At 44.4% G+C, this 19,196-nt stretch overlaps 1 protein-coding gene across 3 annotated transcripts in view; it reads left to right on the plus strand.

The window, feature by feature from the left end:
- RPRD1A (regulation of nuclear pre-mRNA domain containing 1A) overlaps positions 1–19,196 on the plus strand; it is a 189,997-nt gene that overhangs the window by 71,661 nt on the left and 99,140 nt on the right. For all 3 annotated transcript variants that reach the window (XM_073630773.1, XM_073630775.1, XM_073630774.1), the window contains exon 2: positions 3,032–3,161. In XM_073630773.1, the coding sequence (XP_073486874.1) occupies positions 3,032–3,161 (130 nt within the window). The remainder of the gene's footprint in view (positions 1–3,031; positions 3,162–19,196) is intronic.

The raw sequence follows: 19,196 nt of genomic DNA on the forward strand, positions 1-19,196 counted from the left end.
TGGGACCATTCACATTTATACAGCAATCAGTACGTCCATTTGTGCAGCCGTGCCATTCTGTCGACGTACATATACAGGCGGCATTCGGGAACTGGTTAATCTGGCTAGAGGAGGGGCCAGGACCTTTGTAAACACCCGAGGTGCAGAAGCTAGACCGAAAAGTAGAGCTACAAACTGAAAATGAAGTTTTTCCACTTCAAAACGCAGATATTTCTGATGAGCGGGGAAAAAAGGCACATGCAGGTATGCATCCTTGATGTCCATTGATGCCAAAAGTTCTCCTCCTTGTAGGGTGGAGACTACTGATCGGATTGATTTCATGCGAAAAGACCGAATTTTTAGGAACCAGTTTAGATCTTTGAGATCTAGAATGGGTCTGACATCTCCATTTGGCTTTGGCACCGTGAAAAGGTTTGAATAAAACCCCAACCCCTGCTCTTCCATGGGAACCACCATGATTACTTTTTGCAACAAAAGTCGCTCCAACGCTTGAAAGAGAGACTTCTTTTTCTCTGGGTCTTTGGGAGCATTTGATCTGAGGAAACGAGGAGACGGAAAATCACGGAACTCTAGTTTGTAACCTAGAGTTATTGTGGAGACCACCCATCTGTCCTGAAAATCCTCCTGCCAGACCCCTGAGAACTGTAGCAGTCTTCCCCCCACTCGAACGAGCGGGGGCGCTCCTTCATAAAGAGGCTTTAGCGATCTGTTTTGTAGATTTCCTCCCCCAGAACTTCTTTTGTCCCTGGGGTCGACTCTGAGTTTTACCACTTGAGCCTGACGGTGGAGGCCGTCACGACTGCCTGGAGGCTGATGCACCTGGCACTGGAGAAAGAGCCAGTTTAAGAATGTTTACTCCTTTTCTTAACTGGCAAAAGGATACTTTTCCCACTTAAGATTTTTTGGATATAATTGTCCAAATCATCCCCAAACAGCCTTACACCATGGAAGAGAAAACCAGCCAGGAGCTTTTTGCATGATGCTTTGGCTGACCAATTTTTCAACCATAAGATTTTACGCATATGCACCAACCCAAGTGTAAGGTCTGAAGGATAGAATCTCTGATTGCGTCAACTGCAAAACACAAAGCCGCTGGCAGCTCGGCTAACTCCTGGGCCTGCTGTTCAGGGAAAACCTTGAGCACCTGTTTCAAGTGATCTCTCAAGGAGTGACATACCCCAATTGCCGCCACTGCAGGTTGAGCTGCTGAACCTGCCAAGGAAAAAATGTTTTTTAACAGGAATTCCAATTTTTTATCAGTTGGACCCCTAAGCATTTGAGCGTTGTCAAGAGGACAGGACAAACTTTTATCTACAGAGGATATAGCAGCGTCAATTGCTGGTATACCCCACATCTTTGTAAATATTTCCTCCATAGGATAAAGTGTTGAAAACTTTTTAGGAGAGAAAAAATGTTTATCTGGGTGATCCCACTCAGAATATATAAGCTTTGCCAGCAATGAATGAACAGGAAAAGCATGCACAGCTTGAGAAGGCTTCAGTGAACCCAAAGAAGAAGTGGGCTTTTCAACCGACTCAGTTACGGGTAACTTAAACGTGGAGTGGACCATTTCAGTAAGAGAATGCACCAGCAATTTCTCAGCCTGTGAACCTGAAGAGGGTCCTTCTCCACTTGATTCCTCAGAAGGAGTCATCAGTCTCTTCCTGGTCCTCTGAGGGGGATTCGTCTGCCCTTTCCCAGAGTTCTTCTGTTTGAGGGTCCTGGGTCATAGAAAGGGACCTAATGTGTTTTTTTCCACTTTGTGAAGATACGATTAAGGCCACTAATCTTTCCTCTAATCCACTTATGGCTGAGGAAAAAACCTCCTGAGTAAGGGTTTTGTGGTAAACCAAACAGACCCAATCTTCACCACTCATAGTGGGCTCCATTAAAAAACCTTCAGGAACTGGGGCCCCTTGTTATCGGGGGATCCACACTCCTGGGTCTGTAAATCACCCTGCCAGGAAAATATGGCTGAAAAAAACAAACACTGGATCCCAGGGTCCAGCTCTCTAGAAAGGGAAGCATTAAAGGCAAAACCTTGTTTCTTCGGACATGAGGCCTGGGTACCATTCAATTTGGCCTGGAAAAGACACTTTGAATGGATCCAGTTGCATGGCCTGCCCCAGCAAAAATTTCCAGCAGAGCTCAGCACAGCACGTCTTTACTCTGGACCAACACCTTAGACACTGGCGAAAAAACAGAGGTACTCCCAGTAAGGGGAGGGGTTATATAGGGAGCTAAACTTCCTGTCTAGGGTGTGCCAGCGTCCATCACCTAGAGGTGTCTATATAACCCATTCAGTAAATACTGTGGCTCTGTGTCTCATGATGTACTAAAAAGAAACTGAATTGGCTTGATGTTACTTGCTGTCTTCATAAATGTTTGGGAGCATTTTTTTTTAAATGGGCATGGCGTAAAGCCTTTATTCATTGCTAGGTGCATCTGGCTTACTATCCTGCAGCTCAATAGTCTGGGGGACAAGCCACCCTGTGAGAAAGTAAAGGCTAATTTTAGTAAGATTTTTGACCCCTTCATTAGCTAGGTGGGTAGAAGCTACAACTGAACAAGAGTTGAGTGAATGAGTCGTTGGCTTGTCCCTCCATTTGATTCCTCATGCTTATGTTCTCAGGAGTTCTATACTAAGGATGTCTGGTTAAAAATGAATTAACTGGTACTGACTTTTCTGTTATGCTTTATGAGGAGCAATACTGTATCTATCCTTTTAATGAACATGTTTAGAATGCTTGGTCTGCTTTTTTTTGCACAGCTGGTTGCTGATATGTTTATAAACCATTTTGTATTAATATGTTCATGCAGATTATAATGAGAGAGATTATCTCTCCAAAGTTCTGATCTGCAAGCTTCTTGGAATTGATCTTACTTAAAAGCCTAACTTGTTTTTTTGACAGGTGACATGGGTAAAACAGAACAATGGAAGAAAAAAGTATATTGATGAAAATGTATTTGTGTTCAAATATTTTTTGATACATTATTCACTGTTTTTGTTTTTTTTTCCTTGGTCTTACAGCAAAGCCTAGTAGAAAGTTAACATTTCTGTACCTGGCGAATGATGTGATTCAAAACAGCAAGAGAAAAGGACCAGAATTTACAAAAGATTTTGCACCTGTTATTGTGGATGCATTTAAACATGTTGCAAGGTAGGTTCCTAATTAGATTCTTCTTTTCATTTGTTTGTAGTCTTGGGCCTGTTTATTACAATCAACAAAAAGATGACTTTTCAGTTAGCTACTGTACATCTTCTATATTTAAAAGTTGTGTTGTTGACATTGCATGGACAAAATGGTAGGTTGGTGGAAAGAAACTACAGATTGTGAAAAGTTGAGAAAAAAAAACCCCATCATTCCATGAAGACGTATATATATTTTTTTAAATCTTCATTATTTATTAAAGCTTTCAAACATTACAGCTGATCAACAAGACAAATTGCATTATCTGCAGGTTATACATATTACTACACAATACCTCTCTCTAATTTCAGATAATCTCCAGGATACCAATTTAACATTCCTAACAAAACAAACAACAAACAGACAACACACAAAAAGGGAAACAACAAAATAAATAAATAATAAAAAAAAATTTAAAAAAAAAAGGAACCCCCACTCACTCCCATCTCCTCCGCCTCTCCCCACCATCACTATTGGCCCTCCCTTAAACTATAAGGCATCTTGTCCATCCCGTTTCTGCCCACGAATTATAAATTAGATCATTACTATGATATTCTGGGGGGGGGGGGCGCAAAGAGAAAAAGGCCAATCCTGGAGCTGTTACCCAAGGTCCCCATAACTTGGCTAGTATATCTATTCTACCCCTGTTCTTATACACTTGTTGATCCATTAATATTGTTGCATTTACCTTAGAACGCCATTCCTCGAATACTGGTCTATTAGAAGACATCCATTTTCTAGCAATTATCTTACGAGCCATGAATATTATTATATTATTATTATTATTATAATACAAGATTTATATAGCACCAACAGTTTACGCAGCGCTTTACAATATAAAAGGGAAACAATACAGTTATAATACAATACGATACAGGAGGATTAAGAGGGCCCTGCTCAGAAGAGCTTACAATCTAATAGGGGGGGGCAGGTGGTACAAAAGGTTGTAACTGTGGGGAATGAGCTGATGGAAGTGGTAAAAGATTAGTTAATGAGTTTTCAGGGACTGCCTGAAGGTAGTAAGAGTAGGGGATAGCCAGACAGGTGGAGGTAGCGAGTTCCAGAGGATGGGAGAGGCTCTGGAGAAATCCTGGAGACGAGCAGGAGATGAGAGAGCTTGAGAGTAGGAGGTCTTGAGAAGAGCGGAGAGGATGATTTGGATGATATTTGGAGACAAGATTGGTGATGTAGCTTGGGGCAGAGTTGTGAATGCTTTGTATGTTGTGGTTAGTATTTTGAATTTAATTCGCTATGTGATTGGGAGCCAGTGTAGGGATTGGAGGAGAGGGTTGGCAGACACTGAGCGGTTATTAAGGTGGATAAGTCTGGAAGCAGCATTCATGACAGACTGAAGAGGGGATAGCCTATGGAGAGGCAGGCCAGTGAGAAGGGAGTTGCAATAGTCAAGGCGAGAGATAACAAGGGAGTGAATGAGGAGCTTGGTGGTTTCATTTGTTAAAAAGGGGCAAATTTTAGAGATGTTACGGAGCTAAATTCTACAAACTTTTGACAACGATTGGATTTGAGGCTGAAATGACAAGTCAGAGTCTAGGATTATACCTAGTACCCTGGCGTGAAGGGAGGGACTGATGGTTGCATTGTTGATTTTGATGGAAAAGTCATGGAGGGGGGCACAGGTGCGGGGGGAATAATAATAGCTCAGTTTTAGAGAGATTTAGTTTAAGGAAGTGGTGCGACATCCATGCTGATATGTCAGTTAGTAATGCGAGAGGAGACTGAAGTAGTGAGGTGAGGAGTAGACAGATAGATAGATTTGGGTGTCATCAGCGTATAATTGCTATTGGAAGCCGTGGGCGGTTATCAAGTGACCAAGGGAGGAGGTGTAGATAGAGAAGAGAAGGGGTCCAAGAACAGAGCCTTGGGGGACCCCAACAGAAAGGGGCAATGGAAAGGAGGAGACAGAGTTGTAGGTGACACTGAAGGAGCGCTGTGATAAATAGGCAGAGAACCAGGATAGAGCAGAATCTCGGAGGCCAGGGGAATGTAGTTTATTGAGAAAGAGCTGGTGGTCAACAGTATCAAAGGCCGCAGAGAGGTCAAGTAGTAGGAGTATGGAGTACTGGCTGTTGGTTTTAGCAGTTAGTAAATCGTTAGTGAGTTTTAGTAAGGCAGTTTCTGTGGAGTGCTGTGAGCGAAAGCCAGACTGTAAAGGGTCAAGAAGGTTATTTTCACTGAGGTAGGAGCTAAGACGGTTGTAGACTAAGCGTTCTAGAAGTTTAGAGGTGAATGGGAGCAATGAGATGGGTCTTAAGTTGTTCAGGTTGGTAGGGTCCAGTGAGGGCTTTTTAAGTATGGGAGTGATCTGCGCATGTTTTAGAGGGGAGGAGAAGGTGCCACTAGAGAGGGAGGGATTGAAGATGTGAGTGAGGGAGCATAGGATAGAAGAAAAGGATGACCGTAGTAGTTGTGAGGGAACAGGATCCAGGGGACAATTGGTTAAGTGGGCATCTGAGAAGTTTTGTAACCTCTTCAGTAGTAGCCAATTAAAAAGAGGAGAGTGTTGAATGTGCTGTTAGGCAAGGTATGTTGGGTGGGGAAGATGTACGCACAGTGGAGGTATCCTCACAAATTGCATCAATCTTGTCTTGAATAGTAATCTGCCAATTGGTATTAACTTGTCCCATGGATATAGCTCTTCACTAACATAGCCCAGTAGACAAGTCTTTGGTTCCATTTCTATATTGGTATTATAAGCCTAATTAATTGTGGATACCACCTCTCGCCAATATCTAACCAGCTTGGGGCAGTTCCACAACATATGGATCAGATCAGCTGGGGCCTGCTTACACCTCAGACAATCCGGGGTTTCCCTCCTCCTCCACTTATATAGTTTTTCCGGCGACCTATATGTCCTATATAATAAATAATTGAAATAGGCATTGTGTATGTGATATGGATACCAATGGGGCCCTCTTAAAAATATTTTGCCATTCGTCCTCTGTTATACCCCCCAGGTCTGTCTCCCACCCCTTTCTACCTGGAGTATTCTTAAAATCTTGATATTTCATCATAAGTTGGTTATAAGCTAATGCAATTAGACCTTTCTTTTTCTCCTTAGCCCCCGACAATAAAGACATCAATGGCATGGACCTTGTATTCATCCCGACACCCTTAAACTGCGAGTTAGCTGCATGACGCAGTTGTAAATATTTATAGAGGTTATTATGATGTAGTTGGTACGACTCCTGTAGCTCCCGAAATGAACACATAACATTTTGAACATAAAGATGCGAGATATATTGTATTCCTTTAGAACCCCAGTGCTCAAACCCTTCCAGTTTACATAACTCTTTATAATGCCTGTTCCCCCAAATTGGTGAAAATTCTGACACCCCTACATATTCCATTATACGTCTCATTTCTTGCCATATTTTATTCATAAGGACCAATGTTGGTCTAGATTGAATACTCGCAAATGATCCCGATTCTAACTGAGCTATAAGATTATAATACGAGCAGTGACTCAGAAGCACAGCTTGTATGGGGTCTCTCCAATCTATCATCCCCCATCCAGCAAAGTGCTGCAATTGAGAGGCGTTAAAATACAATCTCGGCTGTGGTACCGCTAGACCCCCCTCCCCCCATATTTAAAAGGATGTGACATGACATGCACCCAAAAACCACCTAAAATCCCCTGGTTTCCTGTACATTTACCTGGTGAAAAATGCATCCACTGAAATTTAACAATATCCGTTCCTAAAAAAGATGCTTACTGTAACAGCCTGTTGATACATGCCATGTAAACAGTTAACTCCTGAACTAGAACAAAAAAAATAAGGAGTTTTTCACAGTGACATCACTGACTCTAAGACCATCTGTTTAGCATTAGTCTATAGCCACTTTGGCTCTCTCACCTGTTTACCCCCTATGGACCAGACCATATTTCACATTTCTGCTATGTGTCTGTTCATGAGGCTATACCTTTGTAATTACTTATGATAAAGAACTGATACATATATTGTTTTTTGGGGGACAAACAGGGCATTCTCATGACCCTAAAGTCCTCTTGGAATTGTTTTAATTTATTTGCATTTTAAGGGGGAAAATAGTAATTATCTTAAAAAAAAGTATTTTTTCAAGTTTGATCAGTAATATTTTGAACACAAGTACCATTAATGTCAGGAAAACATACATTCTATTCTTCTGCTTGTTCTATTTACTGCTACATTAACATTACATTTTTGGTACAAAGCATGTTAAAGTTATTTACAAAAGAAATAAAGTGGTTTTTTTTTTTTGCATACATTTAATTTTTCTCACAATGCATCAGTAATTTATAGTTCTTACTGATTTAAAATAAAACAGATATACCCTAAACCATGTATTTTAACAGTAAATCCTTAACCGGTTCAATACAGGGCATTTTCACCCCCTTCCTTCCCAGGCCAATTTTTAGTTTTCAGCGCTGTCGCACTTGAAACGACAATTGCGCGGTCGTGCGACGTTGTACCCAAAAAAAATTGATGTCCTTTTTTTCCCCACAAATAGAGCTTTCTTTTGTTGGTATTTGATCACCTCTGCGGTTTTTATTTTTTACGCTATAAACAAAAGAAGAGCGACAATTTTGAAAAAAACACAATATTATTTACTTTTTGCTATAATAAATATCCCAATTTTTTTTTAAATAAACAAATTTTTTCCTCAGTTTCGGCCGATACGTATTCTTCTACATATTTTTGGTAAAAAAAAAATCGCAATAAGCGTATATTGATTGGTTTGCGCAGAAGTTATAGCGTCTACAAAATACGGGATAGATTTATGGCATTTAAAAAAAAAAAAATGTATTTATTTTTTTAGCGGCGATTGCGATTTTTTTTCGTGACTGCGACATTATGGCGGACACATCGGACACTTTTGACACATTTTTGGGACCATTCACATTTATACAGCGATCAATGCTATAAAATTGCATTGATTACTGTGTAAATGTAACAGGCAGTGAAGGGGTTAACCACTAGGGGGCGGGGAGGGGTTAGGTATGTTTCCTAGGGAATGATTCTAACTGTAGGGGGAGGGGACGCACAAGGGGAGGAGACCGATCAGTGTTCCTCCGTTCTGGGAACACAGATCGCTCTCCTCTCACCTGACAGGCTGTGGATCTGTGTGTTTACACACACAGATCCACGGTCCGGCCCGGTTAACGGGCAATCGCATGTGCCCGGCGGACATCGCGGCTGCCGGGCACACGCACCGGGTCCTGAGCAACGCGGTGGGCGTGCGCGCGCCCCCTAGACGGCCAGGTTTCCCAGGACGTCATATGACATCCACCCAGGATGGGAGATCCCATCCCAGGACTTCATATGACTATAGCTGGGTATTGAAGTGGTTAAAGATAACAATGTATATATGTGCTTTATAAAAAAAGTTTCCAGCAAATAATTTAAAATAGAAACCTGGAACAGGAGATGAAAGTGTTAAATAGTGATTATACAGGAAATAAAAGGGTTAGGTAGTAAAAAAAAAAAAGAGCATGCCCTGGTTTAATTAAATTCCCTGTGCATAAAATAAAAACTTTTCTCTGTCAGCTGCAACTCTTTCACTAACAAATCTGTCTAACAGGAACTGCAGGAGATAAAATAGCTACTGTGTTACTGTGTTGTTTTGGCTTAAAATGTTACACTGATCACTGTGATTGTCTGTCAGAGTGATCATTCAGTGAGGAAGACTTCAGACTAGCTCCCAGTTATAGAATCTCACAGGCTGTGCACAGTAGCTGAGCAGAAGGAGATAAGAAAGCGCAGGGCGCCTGTGTACAGAGGGGGGGTTTATGGACATTTGTAAGACGCAGGGCCAGATTAAGAGCAACATGGGCCTGGTGCTAAGGATTTTGGTGGGCCTTTTTATGAAAATAAATAAAATGAAAACGCAAACAATTTTTTGTTGAATTAAATTAAATTAAAGAGAGAGAGGGGTGTGAGAGAGTGGTTGAGAGAGAGGAGGGGGGGGGGGGGGTGATAGCGAGATAGGGGGCTGAAAGAGAGGGGATGAGAGGGAGGGGAAAAGAGAGAGAAAGGCGTTGAATGAGAGAGATGGGGACGAGAGAGAGGGGGTGAGAAAAAGGGGAATAGAGAGAGGGTGAAAGAGAGAGAGGGTGGTAGGAAAGAGGGGGTTGAAGGGGGCAAGAGAGAGAGAATGGGGGATGAAGGGGGTGAGAGAGAGAACAGGGTGAAAGAGGGGATGAGAGAGAGAGAGAGAGGGGGTGAAAGAGAGAGAGAGAGGGGGGTGAGAGTGAGGGGGTGAGTCTGTGGGGGGCACTGCATAGTACATTACACGGGGGGGGGGGGGATAGCACAGTACATTACATGGTTGGCACTACACATTACATGGTGGATGCATGGATACAGCACATTTAATGGTGGGCGAAGCACAGCACATTACATGGTGGGCACAGCACATTACACTGTTGGCACTGCCCAATACAGCACATTACAAGGTAGGCACAGTACATTATATGGTGGGCACAGCACATGACATGGTTGGTACTGCACAACACAGCACATTGCATGGTGGGCACAACACAGCACATGCACACGGTGGGCACAGGACCTTATATGGTGGGCACAGCACATGACATGGCGGGCACAGCTGAGCACATTACATGGTGGGCACTGCACATTACATTATATGGTGGGCACAGCATATTATATGGTGGGTACTGCACATGGCATGGTGGGCACTGCATGACACCACATGATATGGTGGGCACTGCATGACACAGCACAGCACATTACATTGTGAGCACAGCGCATTAATTGGTGGACACCGCACATGACATGGTGAGCCCTGCATACAACATTCCATTGTGGGTACTGCACGGCACATGCCATGGTGGACAATGTACAGCACATTACATGCTGGGTACAGCACATTACATGGTAAGCACTGCATGGCGCAGCACATGACATGGTGGGCACAACACAGCACGACAGGGTGGGCACTGCACAGTAATTTACATGGTGGGCACTGCACATGACACGGTTGGCACTGCATGGCACAGCACATTACATGGTGGGTACAGCGCATTACATGGTGGGCACTGCATGACACAGCACATGACGTGGTGGGCACAGCGCATTACATGGTGGGCACTGAATGGCACAACACATTACATGGTGGGCACTGCATGGCATAGCACATTTCATGGTGGGCAATGCAACTGCACATTACATGTTAGGAACTGCACATGACATGGGCACTGCTGAACAGCCCAGCACATTGCACAGTGGGCACAGCACACTACATGCTGGGCACAACACATGGCAGGGTGGGCACAGCACATGGCATGGTGGGAACTGCACATGACATGGTGGGCACTGCATGGCACATCACATTACATGGTGGGCACTGTACATTACTTGGTGGGATCACTGCATGGCACAGCACATTACATGGTGGGCACTGCAATGTACAGCACATGACATGGTGGGCACTGCAATGTACAGAACATGACATGGTGGGCACTGCACATTACATAGTGAGCACTGCAATGCACAGCAAATTACATACTGGGCACAGCACATTACATGGGGGGCACTGCAATGCACAGCACATGACATAGTGGGCACAGCACATTACATGGGGGGCACTGCAATGCAAAGCACATTACATGGGGGGCACTGCAATGCACAGCACATGACATGGTGGGCACAGCACATTACATGGGGGCACTGCAATGCACATGACATGACATGGTGGGCACAGCACATTACATGGGGGGCACTGCAATGCACAGCACATTACATGGGGGCACTGCAATGCACAGCACATGACATGGTGGGCACAGCACATTACATGGGGGCACTGCAATGCACATGACATGACATGGTGGGCACAGCACATTACATGGGGGGCACTGCAATGCACAGCACATTACTGGGGGGCACTGCAATGCACAGCACATTACATGGGGGGCACAGCACATTACATGGGGGCACTGCAATGCACATGACATGACATGGTGGGCACAGCACATTACATGGGGGCACTGCAATGCACATGACATGGTGGGCACAGCACATTACATGGGAGCACCGCAATGCACATGACATGGTGGGCACAGCACATTACATGGGGGCACTGCAATGCACATGACATGGTGGGCACAGCACATTACATGGGGGCACTGCAATGCACATGACATGACATGGTGGGCACAGCACATTACATGGGGGCACTGCAATACACATGACATGACATGGTGGGCACAGCACATTACATGGGGGCACTGCAATGCACATGACATGATGGGCACAGCACATTACATGGGGGGCACTGCAATGCACATGACATGGTGGGCACAGCACATTACATGGGGGGCACTGCAATGCACATGACATGGTGGGCACTGGGCACAAGAGAGCACATTACATGGGGGGAAGCAGCAGTCTTTCCCCTAGCACAATAAAACACCTCCCTAACAAATGTACTAACCTTATCTCAACAACAGTATGGGAGATGTCCTTCCTCCCGGGCTTCTGCTGGTTAGAACATCAGCGCCCCTCCCCCAGACAGCTCCCAGACACTGAGGAGGATCTGTGTGAGTGAACAGATCCTGTGATAGGGGTCAGGCATCGGCAGAGACAAGACTTGGCTGCACTGACTTGTCTCCTCCATGTGTGCACAGAGGCCTCCTCTTCCTTCAGGAAGGCACACAGGAATTGACAAGCCACTGCCATGGGCCTATATTGAGGGAGGGGCCTGGAGCTGCAGCTCCACCAGCCCCTATGTTAATCCGGCCCTGGTAAGACGCCCAAGGTAGGCAACTGGTTAGAAAAAGGGTATCTCTCCATGAAAACACTGCAGTAAAACGGAACTCTTTGGGTAAGGACAAATTTGGCCCATTTGCTGTGTAAAAATACATCGTGCATACGGTACAGTATTTGCTCATTTTACACCAATTCAGAAAAGCTTTGTTTTCTTTTCACTCATTGCAAAGCTTTCTGGGATTGGAGGAGGGGAGGCTGAACATCAGTCTCACTCTTTCAGTCATCAAACGGAGCAGCAGCCAAAGCTGGGACAGTCATCAACAGAGGTTATTTTTTAGCGTTAAAGTTATCTGTGGTATTTAAAATTATTGTGGTGACAGGACCCCTCTCAGTTTTCAATCCAATGGTTTTGAGAAGTGAGGGAGGAGGTACTCTCTTCTGACTCAGGCAACAATATAATTATTTTTTTTTTAACTTTGTGGTTTGTTTTTAACATTACTGTGCTGCACTTATGATAGTTACATAGTAGGCGAGGTAAAAAAAAGTCCATCAAGTCCAACCTATGTGTGTGATTATATGTCCGTATTACATTGTATATCCCTGTATGTTGTGGTCGTTCAGGTACTTATCTAATAGTTTCTTGAAACTATTGATGCCCCCCCGCTGAGACCACCGCCTGTGGAAGGGAATTCCACATCCTTGCTGCTCTTACAGTAAAGAACCCTCTACGTAGTTGAAGGTTAAACCTCTTTTCTTCTAATTTTAATGAGTGGCCACGAGTCTTGTTAAACTCCCTTCCGCAAAAAAGTTTTATCCCTATTGTGGGGTCACCAGTACGGTATTTGTAAATTGAAATCATATCCCTTTTCAAGCAACTCTTCTCCAGAAAGAATAAGTTCAGTGCTCGCAACCTTTTCTCATAACTAATATCCTCCAGAACCTTTATTAGCTTTGTTGCCTTTCTTTGTACTCGCTCCATTTCCAGTACATCCTTCCTGAGGACTGGTTCCCAGAACTGGACAGCATACTCTAGGTGCGGCCAGACCAGAGTCTTGTAGAGCGTGAGAATTATCGTTATATCTCTGGAATTAATCCCCTTTTTAATGCATGCCAATATTCTGTTTGCTTTGTTAGCAGCAGCTTGGCATTGCATGCCATTGCTGAGCCTGTCATCTACTAGGACCCCCAGGTCCTTTTCCATCCTAGATGATGAACTGGTTAGAGTGATAATGCAGATTTGTATCCTGAACCTGCATGCGTTTAAATGTTTTTTTCTCTGTGGACTTAGGCCAGAATAATAGAGCTTGAGGCAAAAGCTCTGCTGTGACCTTGCAGTGTACTGATGGGTTCAGTTCAATACATCCTTTTAATAGTCCGAAGACCTTGGGATCATATGCTTAGTGCACCTTTTTAACACCCGTGCAAAATAGCCTAAAGTGTTTGTTCACCTAAAACTGGTATTTCAGTTTTAGGTAAAATGGGGTTTTCCACAACTCCCCCCCCCCAACCTAAAGCTCAGATACATGCAGCACTGCTTGCTCAAAAACAGTATACAAACACATTACGTGCAAATATAAAGTAAAAGATCTTTTAGTGAACATATATTTTAGTTCATTGAACTTCCAGGTAGGCTATGCCACCAGTGCCTTCCAGGGAGATCTTGTATGTAAATTGTGAGATCTCATTAGATCTTGTAAGTACAGCATGTGCGCAAGATTAGGCGCCAATGTCATTAGTGGGCTTGCACAGAAAATGTGAAAGGGGATGCCAGACTTCAGTGACATCCACTTTCAAAATGGAAAGTCTGCTTTAAACACTTGCCAACCATAGGACATCCATGGATACATCCTTAGGTTGCAGTGGTTATACCGGGACAAGTCTTGCATCTGCAGGCCTCATCCCGGTATCAAAATTTACAGCTGAAGTTTCCCTTTAAGGCAGAAGTGATCAGCCACTCGGTCACTTCTGCGGGTGGCAGAAAGAGTGCCCCCCCTCCCGTCAGCGCCTTTCCCCAGGCGATCACATGCCTGACGAAGGGGCCCTGCGCGGCTGCGAAACATTGCAACTATTTCTGTGATGTGATCTTACTCAATAAAAGAAACCTCTGGACGGTGATTATTGATCCATGGTGTGCTGGCGAATATGTACACTTCTTTGATATTTCCAGGACCCAGCTGGTAATCGCTGCAGCACCCACCATTTGAAGAGCCATATTTGCCAGGTACGTGTGTGATAGGAATATTGACAAGACTTTCACCCAGGCTGTGCCATCCAATCGTGGAGCCCGGGAGCGATGCGATTGGCGGCGGCACTATACAGAGAGCGAGGAACTGACATTGTTCCTTCCTCTCTGTGACCCCGAAAACCAAAAGCGACAAGGATTTTGTCACTTTCAGTTTCAGCTACTTACCTCCGTTAATGGCCAGGGAATCTGTGTCTGATCGGCTGCACTGGAGGCCAGAAGAGAGATTTGGGGTCTAATAGACCCCAGATCTCGCCATAAAGATGACCTGTCATGGCCCATGCTGTCGCAAGGGATGTTGTTCATCCCTTATATAAAAAAAGAGACAATGTAAAAAAAAGTTTTGGATAAAATAAATAATATTATTAAAAAAATGTAAAGTGCCCCCATGCTTATGTGCAAATGTGAACGCATACTCAAGTCCTGCACGCATGTATAAACGGTAATCGCACCACACATGAGGTATTGTCGAGCACGTCAGAGAGCAGCAATTTTAGCACCAGACCTCCTTTGTATCTCTAAACTGGTAATCTGTAAAGGCGCTTAAAGCGTTGCCTATGGAGAATTTTACCACTTAAATATAGGGCACTTTTACCTCATTCCTGCAGGGGCGTAGATAAGGGGGAGTCAAGGGTGTTCAACCCCCCCCCCCCCCCCCCCGAGCATCTTGGCAAAATGCACAGTGTCCCTGCTGTTTAGCCCCAGCATCAGCACAGTAGAAGCAATCAGTTTCAGAGTGCAGAAGCCAGCCCCCCTTCTATTGTGCCCCACCCCCTCAGTTTAATAAGGGGTCCCCCTGTAAAACATGAAATTATTGCAAGGTCTCAGATGCCGGTGTTCTGTCAAGGTGCCCCCCATCGAATAGTGCCCGTGCATGCGCAGGACGGAGCCGCACTTTTGGCGATCAGCTGGAGAGACGTGACCAGGGCGCAAGCGCACATCGTAGGTGGCATCTCTCAATGGGAGATACCATTTCAGGGCCACCATTGAAACCTATACAAACAGCGGGGGGAGACCGCAGTCCTCACATTGTGCCTCGTTGTTGCGGGGCGGCTTTACGGTGTGCTGATGGTCCGGTTTTGTCTGTGTTGCAGGGTGGGTTTGCTGTGTTTTGCCTGTGTGACAGGGCGGGTTGCAACACAGACAAAGCCAGGCCTTCAACACAGACACTAGCCGTCCTCCAGCAGCAGCGATGCACAAACTGAGAACTACGGTCTCCCCCGCTGTTTGTATAGGTTTAAATTGTGCCTGTGAAATGGTATCTCCCATCGAGAGATCACTCCTATGATGTACGCATGCTCCCTGGTTATGTCAGCCCAGCTGATCACCAAATCAGCTGTTGTGCTGTTCCGTACGGCACATGCGCAGTACAATACCGGGCACTTCTCGATAGCACACCGGCAATTGACAGTGCATGGTTGAGGGAACTCCTAGATTCCTCCTCAAAGTATCATATAACACAGCTGAAGGGAGACTGGGGATGCAGAAGTTTTCCTACTTCTGTGCCGTGCTGAATCTGAGGTCTGGTAAGTGGGGAGGCGTCAATTTTCTGTTTTGGGAAGGAGGAAGTGAGAATTCCAGCCTGGGGGAGTTTCTTTTGGTGGTGGGGGGTTAAGGAAAGGGAGGTGGGTTTGCTTTTGGAGAAGGGGGGAGTTTCTTGTAAAGAAGTTTACAGGGAGTGGTTAATGTCAGGGATTTTGCTTCTGGGAGGGAGTTTGATTGGATGAAGGGAGATTTTCTTCATAATTAGGAATCTTTGCTGGGGGAGAGGGTGTTGACTGTGGGAGATATTTTTGCTTTGGGGGGGTCGGTTTAGAGACAGGAGGGTTTAATTTTTGGGGGGATATTTGAGGAAGGGAGATATTTTACAGTGGGAATCTTTGCTTGGGGAGGGAGGGTTCTTAGGAGGGAGAGGGGGATTTTTTTCCTTTTAAAAGAGATTTTTTTTTTTTAATTATACTTACCCAGGTGGATGGAGCATTGATCCAATGTTGCATCTGTCCCCAGCTGCTTCTAAGACAAACAACAGAGCGATCAAAGACCGCTGATCACTTAGTTCTTAGCCTTCAGTGAGCAAAGAGTGGTGACTGTCAGTCCCTGGCTCTGCCCCCCCCCCAAAGCTCACTGGAATGCCAGGCTGTGGAGGGGGCAGGGCATCTGGGTAAATCCTGACTTTAAAGTTAGGATCTTTCCACAGCCTGGACCTGCTGAGCGATGTCAGCTGACAGCGGGCTATAGCTGGCTGTCGGCTAAAAATGGGTCACCAAAGTGCAGAACGAATTGCACTCCCCTCCAGAAGAAGTACCACCAAGCGGTATGCCGTCCCTTCAGAGCGCATGCATCAGTGACATCACAGCTGCTTTCCATGTGAATATCTCCTAAACACCACAAGCTTAGGAGATATTCACTGTACTTACAGGTAAGTGTTATTAGAGGCTTACTTGTAGGTACAAGTTCAAAAGCTGGGTTTACTGCAGTTTAAGACTGAATAAAAGCCAACCATATTGACCAGGTGCAAAGGGCACCATCCTGTGGTAGGCAGTGCACAATATATATATTTTTTTCATTTCTTAAAACATTTCATAAAATTTCTTAGGACACAGTTTTTTAAGGTTTAAATAAATCACTGAATTTACTGCCTACCACAATATGTTGCCCCTTGCACCTGCTCAACTTGCACAGTAAGGTTAGCTAAAATCCAGTCTTGGGTCTCATTCATAAATCCTACATTGACCATGGTGCAGCAAGTATACTGCAAATACCTGCACCCGGGATCTCAGATGTTCCAGTATCTGCTCAGCCTGTACACCTGAGTGATGGGCTGAAAAGAGCCAAGGCTGTCTGCTGCTGTAAACATGTATCCACATGTATCTACACATCCAGGAGGATACAGGTAGGGATACATTTTTGCCCTTGGATAAAATCTTTCTGCATCCAGGGTCAGAAATTTGTCCCTAACAGGTAACCACTGTGACCCACGGTTTGTTAGTGTGTCGCTCATGCTCAATTGATGTGGGGAGTAATGTAGATGATACTGAATGTGCTGCAGGAGTGCCGCTGGCAAGGGATGGAGCTCATCCCAGCTCCTGTAGTCACTAAAGGGAAGAGAGAAAAAAAAAACCTGGTACCGCATATCCACGGACCTATGGTAATGTAGTAGTGATGGGAAAGACTACCTCAGCCCGAGTTTCCGCCAGGCCAAACCCCAACATGTTTTACTTTGTCCCCAGGAGCTTAAACATGGGGACCACTGGATATGCAGATACATGTTAACAGCAGTGGCTCTTTTCAGCCCATCACTCAGGTTAACAGGCTGAGCAGCTGACAAAAATTGGAACATCTGGGATCTTGGCTGTAGGTATTCATGGTATATTTGCCATTCCATTTCCATTAAGAACATATGAATGAGACATAAAGCCTGGTTCATACGCTAAGTTTTTTTTAGTTCAACCCAGCGGGCTGAATGAAAAAAAAAACTAGGGAGCTTAGGAGGAGCTTGCTGTACTAATGAGTACACTACCGCACCACAACTGCGTGCATTGCGTTTTATTCAGTTGAATGGGGATAATTTTTGCTGCGCTGCATTGCAAAGTCTCATGGCCCCACTCTGCTGTCACATGTTTTTGCCGTACCTCCCCCAACATTAAAGTGTAAATGATGCCTTTAGGTTTGAAAGACCAGAACCCCCCAGGAAAAAAATTATCTACTGCCCTGCATTCCTGCCCAGGCAAATTTTCAGGCTTCAGTGCTGTTGCACTTTGACAATTGCGCAGTCATGCAATACTGTACCTAAACTAAATTTTTATCAGTTTGTTCACACAAGTATAGCCTTCTTTTGGTGGTATTTAGGGCTGCAACTAACGATTGTTTTCATAATCGATTAGTGGGCCGATTATTGTTTCGATTAATCGGATAATAACCTCAAAAAAAGTGTGGTGTGTAATTTAGTTAACGGGGTTGTAAAGGGTTTTTTTTCAAAAAAATAACACTTACCTCCTCTGCAAGGGTTTTGCACAGAGTGGCCCCAATCCTCCTCTTCTTGGGTCCCCCAGTGGTGCTCCTGGCTCCTCTCCACATTGAGTGCCCCCTTGGAGACCCGCATTCCAAGGGGAAACTCGTGCGGGAACCCTCCCGAGTCCTGCTGCTGCATCCATTGACACAGAAAGCAGCGCTCAGCCCTGCCCCCCCAGCTCCCGTGTTACTGGATTTGATTGACAGCAGCGGGAGCCAATGGCTGCTGCTATCAATCTATTCAATCAGGACTGAGGCGGTGGCTGGAGCTGCTGGGCTTGTTCTCGTCACTGGAAAGATCGGGGTCAGGTAAGTAAAAGGGGGGCTCTGGGGAGCTGCTGTACTACAGAAGGTTTTTCACTTTAATGCATCAATGCATTCATTTTTCGTAATGAATATTTCGTAATGAGTATTGTCATCTGTAAATCACTAAGTGTATGGCCAGCATAAGGCTTGGTTCACACCTATGTAGTTTGCTTTTGATCTGTTTCTGTAGTGCTTTTTATTGTGCAGTTTGCATTTTTGCACCAGCGACTTTCCTGCGATTTGCGTGTTTTGCATTTTTTTTGCCTAATTTGTTGTTGGGCAGATAAAAAAACACAAATCGCAGCAACAACAAACTACATGTTTTTTTACATCTTCTCTATTGAAGTCTATTGAACCAAAAAAAGCACCTTTTTGCATTGAAAAAAGTCCTTACACCCTTTCCAAATATGCAGCAGCTGTAAAAAACATAGATGTGAACATGTCCTATAGGAAAACATATTAAACGAACTGTAGTGCGTTTCTGAAAAAAACACCAAAAAAAACGCTTAGGTGTGAACCAGGCCTAAGACGTTTAGTAGCAGCGTGCTTTTTTTGTATCGCCTGTCATCATGGGGTTGAAAAAACTAAAATTAGCCCTTTATAGTACAACAAAAAGAGCAGATAACCACTACTATAAGGGGTTCTCATTTATTCTGTGAAACAGTGAGTGAAAGTAATAAATAAAAAAAAAAAATAATTATTTATATATATATATATATA

The sequence above is a fragment of the Aquarana catesbeiana genome, linkage group LG05, assembly GCF_042186555.1.
Source record: "Aquarana catesbeiana isolate 2022-GZ linkage group LG05, ASM4218655v1, whole genome shotgun sequence".
NCBI lineage: Eukaryota > Metazoa > Chordata > Amphibia > Anura > Ranidae > Aquarana > Aquarana catesbeiana.